The 11989-nt window shown below is 46.8% G+C and overlaps 1 protein-coding gene across 2 annotated transcripts in view; it reads left to right on the top strand.

Moving 5' to 3' along the window:
* Window positions 1-1362: 1362 nt before the first annotated feature.
* The window catches only part of LOC147459301 (golgin candidate 6-like), a 77951-nt gene continuing 67324 nt past the window's right edge, over window positions 1363-11989 (top strand). For both annotated transcript variants that reach the window (XM_086510593.1, XM_086510591.1), the window contains exon 1: window positions 1363-1519. In XM_086510593.1, the coding sequence (XP_086366719.1) occupies window positions 1493-1519 (27 nt within the window). In that variant the 5' untranslated portion in view covers window positions 1363-1492. The remainder of the gene's footprint in view (window positions 1520-11989) is intronic.

Genomic DNA, 11989 nt, shown 5'->3' with positions numbered 1-11989 from the left:
ATTTTTGAACAATGTTGCACTGTGCACCTCCGCACATTTACTTCATTTTATGCAACCCCACCACACCATACACATGTTACACATTTTTCCACTTTTAAATTGCTTCCTACTAGTCATTTTTGCTCTTTTGGTTTTTAGTTACTCATTATGCTATGTAGGCATGTACCTACCGTCTCGTACCTCGCACTCGACTCCACCACTTATGTACCTTGCAATTGAGGGCAGTTGCTTTTTCAACCTTGGAGTATGTTATGGATAAGGGATACGTACATTTATTACTTAAGTGCTCATTACGAGCTATGGTCATTTGTGCCGGCCGGCCAATGTGTATTCGTTTTTGAGCATGGAAGAATCTATAAATAAAATACGTGCAAAAGGGAAATGCTCTCTCTTGCACGGGGGGAGATTGTACCCAGTGCTTGCATGTTTCTTCTCTCCCATCCTCTCTTCTCTCTTGCTGTGCCGATGTGACACTCCGCTCTAGGAGGCGCATCTGCACATGCTCTTTTGCTCTCTCAAGCGCTCTATCGCTCTCTGTTGGCATACGAATTCTATTATGTGCTCACGGTATTTGCCATGCATGCATATTAGTCTGTTTTATGGGTTGCAATGTTGTCTTTAGTATTTCCCAGGGTCTTCCATGCATCCGTTTGTACCATTCCCTTTCTGTGTAATTAAATTGACATGGTCACTTAGTTGTTGGGCATATACTACATATAGTGTGGAGGGCTCATAACTTGGTTTGGATACTTTTTCTAGAGTAAAGGAGCCAATAAAAAGGTGGGTCCCCCTTTAGAGACTTGTCTACCCCCAATGTTAAAACAATTTTGCGCCAATTTAGTGTCAACATCACGTGAGAGCTTGTGTGGTTAACGGGCCTGAGGAGAAGTCATGGCCGTTGGATCGAGAGTTCAATCCCTGTTGGGTGTGCCGACTTTATATACACCCCTTATGTTTTCGCTTTTGGCACCCTTTTTTGTTACACATAATCTAAAATCTGCATCGATCTTTGCATGCAGAGCTCTGATCACGTTGTCATCTTTGCCATAGACTCCTGCTGCATAGCTCTTCCTTTTGCGCCCCTCCACGCTTGAAATGGTCAATAGAGCGCTCACAATTGCCCACCTAGTTTAGGCGCCTCTTAATATGCTCCTCTACCCTAAGTGAAGGCTTGAGAGCCTTGGTTGACTTTGGGGTGCGACTCTTGGGCATCATTCGGTGTTGTAGAATTCTGGGAGTAAAATAGATTTCTTTGATTACATTGGACATCCCAAGCTCCAATTTTGGGAATAAAATAGATTTCCTTGATTACATTGGACAACCAAAGCTCCAATTTACTTTAACAATGAGGAAAAGCCGGGCAAAAGTGACCCCGATTCATTTCCACAGTCCTCCTTAAGCGTTTACTCGAAAAACGCACGCCCATAAGCTACCATCGCTTTTTTTCTGCATAGCTACCATCGCTGGCACTGTATTTTCTTGAACGTTGGAGATGAAACACTATCTGAAAACCTTCCAGGTACTCTCTCTCTCTCTCTCTCTCTCTCACACACACACACACACACACACACACACACACACACACACACACACACACACACACACACACACATTCTCTTTTGATTAATTCACAAATAGGAAACCTCAAATTGAGTAGAACCCATCAGAAAGAACAGAAAAAAAGGGCAGAACACAGAAGTGTTCTGTATAGTGAAAGCTCATAGGATAATCAGGGATATGTCCCCAACATCAAGGGCAAAATGTAAGGATTGCCGACGTAAAATCTTGAACGAAGGAAAGGGATCCCCATCATGCTGATGAAACATTCGAAGATGCGTTGATGCCACAGAACCATAGGGCCCAAACTCTGATCCATGTGAAGAAGACTACAAATTGTTGAAGGGAAGATGGGAGAATGCCAAAAGCCCAGAACCATTTGTGGAAAACTGACAAGGGAAAGCGGAGGCACATACATGCTGATATGTGATCAAGGAAGGCCTTGGTGGAACGACAATCCCAAAGCAGGTGTCTGATAGTCTCGTCTCACAGGCTGAACATCTGACACAACGAGAAGAGCTGATGTGATGCACACTAAGGAGATTTCCAACAGGGAGAACTCCCAGCAAGCAGCATTATAGAAACAGATGTTCCTTTAGAGGCAAATGGCTCTTCCAAATTGCCATAAGAGCCTGTCTCCACCATTGATCAGGTTTATGCAAAGACCATATTGCATTACAATGGTCAGCCAGCCAAGATTCGTGTAGTAGAGAAGCATAAATGTTGTTGGTAGAAATGGCAACAAAAGGTGTGTCTCATAAACTCCAATATGACGTATGGCATCCATTGGCCAGTGGCGCAATGGGCAAAAAAACAGCCAGCATGTGCTCAAGTGTGCTCCAAATCTGACGATAATGCACGGCCAAACCAAAACGTGCAGTTGCTTGAGAGAAGCTAAGCATATTCCCAGGCGCGTCAACCACATCATCGAATGTGTGTATGCCTCGGCAAGAATGGAAGTATGCCTGGGTGATTGGTCAACAAGGGTAAGAGAGAATGCTCTACTCCACTGAATGCTTTCCAAGCGTAGCGTCTACCATGCGAAGAAAGATGAGCCATAATGGCTTTCCAAGCAACGAGTCGTGGTCCGTGCAAGCGTTTCAAAACGCGGCTAGAAGGAGGTGCTCTCCCTTGGGTTGGCCCCGACCCATCCTTCCCCTTCTTGTTAGTGTTTCAGAATGCCAGCCCCTGGCAGCGCCTAGCCATCTCCACAACTACCGCCGCCCCCCCCCCCCCCCCCCCCAAAAGGTCTATTGCGTTTTGAAACGCTGCCTCATCCAATTTAGGCAATGGCTCATCCCCCTCATGTACTGGCCAGCGTTTTGAAAGGCTGAAGGCCACATTCCTTGGAGGTTAACGCCCATTCCCCTCCCCTCCCAAAGAACCTAGCGTTTTGAAATGCCATAGGTTGAGGTGATAGGGCAATTCTTTGGACAGGAAGGCTTGCGGTGGTGCCTTTGGGAGTAAGAAAGCGGCCTTGCAAGAAAGCAAGTGGGGAGCTTGGAGTTTCGAGCGGCTTGAGAAGTGCAGAGCCACTTGGAGCCCAAGAGAGAGTGTTAAGAGTTTTGGCATTGCCTCGGTGACCTGTGAAAGGCAGATTGAGGTGCGGCTTGGGAGATTGAAAAGGCGGATTGTGGAGCAGTTTGGCATAAGCCGTGGAACGGATTTTGTGCAGCTTGGACGGAACTCTTAGCCCTTGTTATGCACAGTTTTTTGTGGAGCTTTGGATTTGTTCAAGGCCTACAACAAGGCAAACGTGCGAAGCGGCTATCGGTGACAGAGTTTCGGATTTCAGAGAGGGATAGCAGATTGTGCGGAGCCCATTGCGTGTGGAGTTCCCTTTGTGGTGGAATTGAATCAGCTTGGATCTTTAACAGCTTGGTTTGTACGGCCATTTTTTGGAGTGCGAGAAGGTACCCGATTACCAGATCTTGCAATTTCAATATGTCCCTACCTTGCTCGAGGCCCGACGACATCGACCAAAACCAACCAAAAGCTATGGTTAACGGATCGTCAACCATCCTTTTAGCGGCCTATGCATCGGCACAGTTCTCAATGAACCCAACAAAATGTTTGGCTCGAGTTTGTGAAGTCAAAAGCAAATGGAGGAGTTCGCTAGAGGACAGTGGCAAAGGTCAGTTGGACAAGGATGGTGTCACAAGACGGGCACCACGTGCCAATAGAAAAGAACAGAATGACTCAGATTTTTAGCACTTCAATAACAACTGAACTAAAAGAGAGAGAGGACACGCGACACGGAGTGGCAGAATTCCACCCCAGAGAGTATTGGCCCCAAACCTTGGTGCCCCTTCCGGTATTTCTTTATATTGCATCAACACAATACAAGCCGGTACTCCAGACTTTGCACCTTCTCCAGGAAGCATGCCATAGAATGAGCCCTAACCTCATATTTAAAGGCCCTAGGCCCCAAAAGTAGTTTATAGTAAAAAGCCTTCAAACTCAAAAGCATATGGTCCAAAGGCAAAGCCAAAAAGCTGCCAGCGTAAATTACGAAAATCCATACAGCCTGCCATTTTGTCAGCCAGTGCAAAACGTGGAAATCCGTACAGCATGCCACGTCATCAGCCAGCGTGATTTTCAAAAATCTGCCACATCATCAGACAACTTTGCGATTTCTTGTGTGTGTGTGTGTGAGTCCTGCTTTACTTTAATTCTTTATGTCACTTGGGGCCCCATCGGACGGGGTCCCCATAAGTTGGTAGGACTTCTTCTTCTGTAACTTGTTCTTCTTAGGGTTTAAGCCCCTCGGCCGATATCTGCAAGTTGGCCCCCTTCTTCAGGGCTTTGACACGTCAGCAGTTTGTTACATCTCCCCTTCTTGAAAGAGAGTAATCGTCCGCGATTACAGCATATCTGCAAAACAACTCAAGTTAGCTCAAAAATTTCCGAGGGACATTCCGAGGGACAATCAGTTTGCTCTTTTTATTAAGGAGTTAGCTTCTCCTTTCTGCTCTTTTGATCAAGGAGTTAGCTTCTCCTTTCGTCCACATCGGAACTCTTGATATTCCGGTGTAGTAAAATTAGCCATCACACCCAGACCGTATTGATCTTCAACGGGTGTCTTGATGCACTAAAATTACATACCTAGGTAATGTCATCCAATTAGGAATATTCAGTGGTTGGCACATCACAATGCAAAACAAATGCTTACATATGTATGTTACAAGACATAGAAACATAAAGTCGCCGATGAACACTCCTCCCGCATAACCTAACAAGGTCCGGGCCGGGAGATATTCAACGACTCCCTCATCACTCCTCCCGCATAACCTAAAAAGGTCCGGGCCGGGAGATATAGAGGCCTTTTACAACCAAACGCCCCTTAGACCGCAGCCTGCGTCGTTTTGAGGTGCTGAGAGTAACCACTGCTCAGACTTCTTAATACTCCTCCCGCATAACCATCCACGTCTGGGCCGGGAGTCACGACAACAATTATTTTACAAGCATACAACCAAACGCTCCCCAGACATCCCGTCTGCGTCGTTCGGAGGTTCAAACAATAGCAAAACAACATTTCTCACTACTCCACCCGGGAGTAAAATCACCAATCATTGAAACCAGTATTAAAATCGGAGTCAAACATTTCAAATCGGCACCAAGACAAGTTTGAAACAAATACCATCCATTTCAAACAAGTTATCAAACAATACTTTCTAGCTATAAAGAAAAAAAAACAAGTAGAGAGTTATTTCGAGGTTTTGTTCAGACAACCGAACTTTGAGGACGACTGGCTTGTCCTTCTGCATCATGGTGATGGTTGAATTCCGAACCTGGAGAGTCGCATCATTCTTGCCGTGCCAAGGCATACCCAAGAGAATGTCGCAATTGCCCAACTTCATGATGTGGAAATTAGCTTTTCCATGATAATTTTGAATAGTCACTGGAAGAGCGCCAATGAGCGGTACTACTTTCTGAGTTTGCCCTGTGGCTAGTTCAGCTTCAATTTCTCCACCCTCTGCATCATAATCAAAGTGCATCTACTTTAAGAATTCTGGATGAATGAAGTTCTCTGTAGCTCTGGGGTCAAAGAAAATAAGTGCTTTGAAGCCATTGACTTTGCCATATGCTCGACACAATTCATCTGTACTCTCAAGGCGTATGCCATAAATATTAAGAACTAGTTCAATAGAGGGTCTAGCTCTCTTAGCAAGAGGTGGCGCTGGGGTTTTGTCGACCGTTGGTGCGGGCGTCGGCTCCTCTGGTCTATCAGTGCGTTTGGGACAATTAGAATGATTATGCTCTGTTTGAAAGCATCCAAAGCATCGGCCTTCTTGTAGTAAGGTGTCTCGTTGTTGAGGCATCAAACGAGGCCTTTGTGGTTAACTTTCACGAGACTTTCGAGAATTTGTTCTTTGCTGGCGAGAGTTGTGGTTTGTGGCCGGAGATTCTTCTGTGGTAAACTCTAGCTTTCCCTTCATCAGTTTGTAGCCGACCGCGGCATGGTCCATAAGTTCTTGCATCGTAGAGACTTGCTTGGATAGACAATATTCCTGCAATGGTGATGGTAGTCCAATGGTGTGCCGCTCGCATTGGGTCTCCAAGGGAAGAGATCTAAAGGACACCGGAAGATACACGTTGAGAAACCTTTGGTTATATTCGTCCATGGTTTCGGTGGCAAGCATTTTCAAGTTGCCCCACTCTGCCAATATCCGGACTTCAAACATAGAAGTCATCTAACTACGCGCAAAAACTGTCTTGAAAGCTTGCTAGGTCCTTAGAGCATGCGGTTGTGTCGCGATTGAACTCCACCATTGCATAGCATTATCTTTAAGAAATCTCCCTGCTCGAGAAATCTTGGATTCTTCTGTATAGTTCCCCAAAGCATAGATGTTGTCGAATTGATGTAGGAACTGCAATGCTTTCTTGCGATCTTTCACCCCGGAAAAAGTGAAAAATTTGACTGTCTTGCCGCCATCTTTGAAATCTTAGGGTTGGTTAGGCGCATATCCTAGGTATGGATAATAAGGGTATCCGTATGGGCTCCAACCATTGTAGATTGGTGGCGGTGATGGTGGAGGTGTGGACATTTGAGGTGGCAAAGCTGGTTGCATTGGATTAGGGTCAGCAGATGGCTGCACCATATTCCTGAAGACTCCTTTGATCGGAACAGAAGGCTGAGAAGGTTGCCAGTTGGAAGCTCTCGTACTTTCTGGTGCCGGAGGAGGAGGTACCACCTGGGGCATCAGAGGGGGTAACATGTAGTTCAAAAATTGTTGAAAACTTTGCAGCATTGGAAGATTCTGTTGAGGATGCCACGAAAGAATGTCGTGAAGCTCGTTGAGCAGAAACTGCAAATATTCTGCTGAATCCATGAATTCCAAGTCTTGGGTTCTTTATTGCTTATGCCCTGTAAGACACAGCGATGAAGACGGGAGCGCGCCCGATGCGCGCGATGAAGAATATGTATGTGCTGGAGGGCGAAGATACCTCAATTAAAATTTCAATAGCTCTGTCTGCTCTTTTGTAGGACCGGTATGCTTTTAGAAAAGCACAGGCGTGACGCTTTGATACCACTGTCACAAGACGGGCACCACGTGCCAATAGAGAAGAACAGACTAAACAGACTTTTAGCAAACTGAATAGACTTTTAGCACTTCAATAACAACTGAACTGAAAGAGAGAGAGAGACGACACGCAACACGGAGTGGCGGAATTCCACCCCAGAGAGTATTGGCCCCAAACCTTGGCGCCCCTTTCGGTATTTCTTTATGTTGCATCAACATAGTCCAAGCCGGTACTCCAGACTCTGCACCTTCTCCAGGAAGCATGCCATAGAATGAGCCCTAACCTCATTTAAAGGGCCTATGTCCCAAAAGTAGTTTACAGTAAAAAGCCTTCAAACTCAAAAGCATCTGATCCAAAAGCAAAGCCAAAAAGCTGTCATCGTAAATCACGGAAATCCGTACAGCCTGCCACGTCATCAGCCAGCACAAAGCACGGAAAATCCGTACAGCATGCCACGTCATCAGTCAACGTGATTTTTGGAAATCTGCCACGTCATCAGACAGCTTCGCGATTTCTTGTGTGTGTGTGTGTGTGTCTTGCTTTATTTTAATTCTTTATGTCACTTGGGACCCCATCGGACGGCGTCCCCATAAGTTGGTAGGACTTCTTCTTATGTTACTTGTTCTTCTTAGGGTTTAGGCCCCTCGGCGGGCATCTGCAAGGGGGCCCCCTTTTTTAGGGCTTTGACACGTCAACAGTTTGTTACAGATGGCAGTACCAGTACTCAGTTAGCTGCCTCGGTACCCACGAGGTACGATTAGAGTTGTTATAAATGTAACTTGACGCTTTGTTTGGCTCGGTAGTTTGAAGCCAAAGGCAAAAGCAAAAACTCACAGATAGACAACGACAAAGGCAAGCTGAACAGAGATTATGGTAATAAAGATTTGATAGAGGAGATCGGCATGGCACTCCTTGCGGTGGCCACAGTGGCCTCGACGTCAGATTTCTAGTCAAATGACATGTGTCACCACTAGCTTCTTCAAAAGAAAAGTGTGATTGAAAATATCTGAATAGCTCATGGCTTGGGTCTTGATCCGGGGGGGGGAGTGTTCATGTGAGTGTTGTCATTGGAAAGCCTCTAAATGATGGAGGCTATGGTCTGGGGAGCGTTTAGTTGTACATGGAACCTCCGAATGAAGCAGACTATGGTGTGAGAGGCGTTTGGTTGTATATGGCCTTTGAATCTCATGGCCCGGACTTTTGTTCTTGAGGGGAGCATTCATGGGGAAGTGTAACCTTTGAATTTCTCATGGTGTTAGGAGTTTATGTGTTTATGTCTTGATTGCATTTGTAATCATCCGTGTTGCATTGTGATGTGCCAACCATAAATTTTTCCAAATTGGGTGAGATCGCCTAGCTATGTAATCTTAGTGCATCGAGATACCCCTTAAAAGATCAGCGCGGTCTGGTTGTGATTGCTAACTTCACTATGCCAGAATATCAAGAGCTCAGATATGGAATGAGAATAATGAATGACCCTCTATTAGTTAAGAAAAGTGCCCAATGGGCTACAAACTGCCCCTGCAAGAGATGTCTACATCAGCAAATAAGGAGACTCTCCCAATGAAAAAATAGAATATGTACAAAGATGGGTAAATCAGGAGAGGGTGGGGGAAATAGCTACACTGGTTGATAGTATCGCCATCGAGGCGCGCCGTGGACCATGGTGAAGATGGGTCCAGGCCACCACAATCAGAAGAAAGCCTCACGGCGCTCCGCTCCCGCATGCGGTCGGAGCTACCTTGAAGGCGCTCATACTGGCCCCTGAGTGTGTGGACCAGCTCCAGCCAAACGTCACGAATAGTCTGCGCCGGTGGGACAGGTCGAGCCTCGAAGATGCGAAACAACAGGCTCTCCAAATCACCCACAGTGTCAGGCCGCAGATGAGCTCCCAACACCACTCACTATCACTGATCCACTCCTAAGAAACAAGCTGTGGCAGGTTGAAGTGTAGACTTTCCCTCTTGTAGCACAATCATCCTGTTAATTGAAGCCATCTCGAAGACAAGTGTTGGGCCCGTGAGTGTGGACCAGGCAGCAACACCCAAGTGTACTATCTGGCTGGAGAAAACGCAGGAATCAGGCGCAAGATCCGAAGCCAAACCTGCTGTGGCATGGGACAGTCCCACAGACAATGTTGTTGAGTCTCAAGTGGGTGGTCACTATCCGTGCATGCTGCCAAGAGACCGCTCCCAACTGCAGTAGCTCGATGTGCAACTAACCATTGAAACATGGTGTCTCTCCTCGGCTGCCTGCTGTCCCACAAGCACTCCTGGAATCTTTCTAGGAACTCGGCCGTGAGACCCTCCTCCCGCCAGTGAGTCGCTGCAGCAGGACGAGCCTCTCTTTGAGCTTTTAGTATGGGATGACCCAACTGGGTTGTGTACTAAAAGAATGGAATCCCTGGGTGGTCAGTTGAGGAGAAGGGGTCCTGCCAAAACCACTCCCTTGGGTCCCGAGCCAAAGGACGACTCTCTCACGCCCAGAGATCCCAGTGGCCAGACTCGAGAGCAATTGGGTCTGGATCAATAACACAAGTCCTCCTGCTGATGCCCACACCTTTGATCCGCTGAAAGAAGCACTCGCCCACCTCTAGTGCCTCGGTAGAGATGCTGTGGAGTCGGCCCTCCCCCTGTACCTCGAAGAAGCTGCAGGACCTTGTGAGTGTACAAGCCCTGACTGAGATGAGAACCATGAAGGCCCCCATCCAGCAGGGAGTTGTCGACTCCAGAGGAATGTGCCACTCTGCACGAATAGCCTTTGTGATATCTTGACACATGCTCTGCGCCCCCCTCATGTCACGCAGTTGAATGCTCTGCAACTCCTCGGGAAGAGGTGGAAGCTGCAGCCAATCTCTATAAGTATGGGCTGGACCCTCTACCACGGAGCCCAAGAGACGTGAGGCCTGCTACCAACCAAGTGGCCTCTCTGTGTGCTGACCAAGGGGTTCTAAACAAGTGGCTGTCTCAACTGTTCCTCAATGCATGTGGGCTGTGTCACAAGACGGGAACCACGTGCCAATAGAAAAGAACAGACTGAACAACTTTAAGCATAACAACCGAACTGAAAGAGAGACGACACGCGACACGGAGTGGCGGAATTCCATCCCAGAGAGTATTGGCTCCAAACCTTGGCGTGTCACAAAACGGGAGCGTACACGAGCACTTAGAAATCTGAAAAATAAAATACTTTGCAAATGTGAGAGAAGGGAGAAGATCGACACAGTATTGGGGACGAGAAGATGGGCTGGTCCCCCCCCCCCCCGTCAAGAGTATTCTTTATTCAGGGAGAGTTCATATACAAGCACAAAAATCCGAGGAAACCCCTCCGTTCGGTAATCTTAGACTTGAAGGTCGTTCTTTTCCCGTGAAGGACTTAGGCACGAGGCCGTACTTTCCCGTAAGGGACTTAGGCGCGAAGCCGTACTTCCCGAGAGGGACTTAGACGCAAAGGTCGTACTTCCCGTGAGGGAGGATTCCTGCAAAAACAACCACACAAAGCAATAGCTCGCAATGCGTATCAACAAATTATACCTGTAGCTCCTTGCTCGGAAAAGCGACCTCCGTACTTAGTCGTCACACGAACACTTGCTGAATTTCCTTCGCAATGACTGCTCCAAATTCTCCGCGCTAACTCCTCCTGCTGCTCCTGGCGTGTGTAAAACTAGAACGCTAACTGCCCTTTTATAGGCCCTTGCACCCGGCGGGAATAGGAGCCGAAATGCAAAAGCCTGGCGCCCCTAGCGAGAGGAGAGAGAGAGATCGCTGAATTCAGCCAGCCTTGCGTAGGCTTTTTTTTGTAGAGTTTTAACGTAGGATTTTTAGAGCATTGCTTTTTTTTATTATAAGAGGGCTGGTCACTTAAAAGTGACCGGCCACTTTATAAAATAAAGTGTGAACTTGTTTAAACTTTAAAAACTCACTCAGTTAGTGAAAACAATGCTACACGAACACATTCCAGGCGTCCCCGGGTGTAGAACACGGGCACAGATGCAATGCAGACACAGACTCCTCGCGGGAAAGCATCTGCCCTCCCGCGAAAGTTCCTGCTTTTCGTAAAAAGCTTCTTTGAACCCATCTTTATTCTTGTGCTTGCGTTCTTACGCGTATTTTCTTACTCAGTTCGGATTTCCTCCTCAGCCTACGGAATGCCCCCTTTCTGATGCACCCGTCACCCATCATGTGATGCATAAGGGGCACTCGTAACCCGGCCCTTTCCACCGGACTTACAGAAACTCCTTCGCGATGTTTACCGTCACCCATCAAATGACACATCAGAGTTGTCCGTTCTTGATGGCTCTTCCTGTAGCTACAATCTTTTAACAGTTCTTAGTGTACACAATAAAATATCCTAGAGAAAGAAATTAATCATTAAAAATTAGAAAATAGTCCAATTAGCAACATCCCTCTCTAAACAGTTGTCCAATTAGCAACATCCCTCTCTAAACAGTTGACCTCAACTGTAGTGCTTGAACATATACCTCCAGTATCTGGGGATAAGCTGCTAATTCCTCCTGCGTCATCCACTGAGCATCTAGATTCGAATAGTTCTTAAACTTAACCAAATACTTCCGTGTTATTTTTCCGGACTTGAGGGGCTGCTCCTGATGACTTACTATCTGTTCCGGTTGGAGTATTTCTTCTGTTCCCTCAACCTCAGGAGGTTCCTCAGCACTAGGCTGACTCGGAGGCGGTCCCACATACGGCCGAAGTAAACTGACATGGAAAGCATTATGGATCCTCCAATTAGGCGGTAGATCTAATCGGAAGGTGACATCATTCACTTGCTCAGTGATCTTAAACGGCCCATAATAACGGGTAGAAAGTTTTACCACCTTCCCCTTATGAGACGCTTGTTTCTTAAGTCTTGCCTTCTCAAACTTGAGTAAGACTAACTGTCCGACTGT

Source organism: Adiantum capillus-veneris, chromosome 4 (assembly GCF_014529385.1).
Source record: "Adiantum capillus-veneris isolate H3 chromosome 4, ASM1452938v2, whole genome shotgun sequence".
Classification (NCBI taxonomy): domain Eukaryota; kingdom Viridiplantae; phylum Streptophyta; class Polypodiopsida; order Polypodiales; family Pteridaceae; genus Adiantum; species Adiantum capillus-veneris.
Note: the sequence above shows the minus strand (reverse complement) of the source record. Positions and strands in the feature narration are given on the sequence as shown.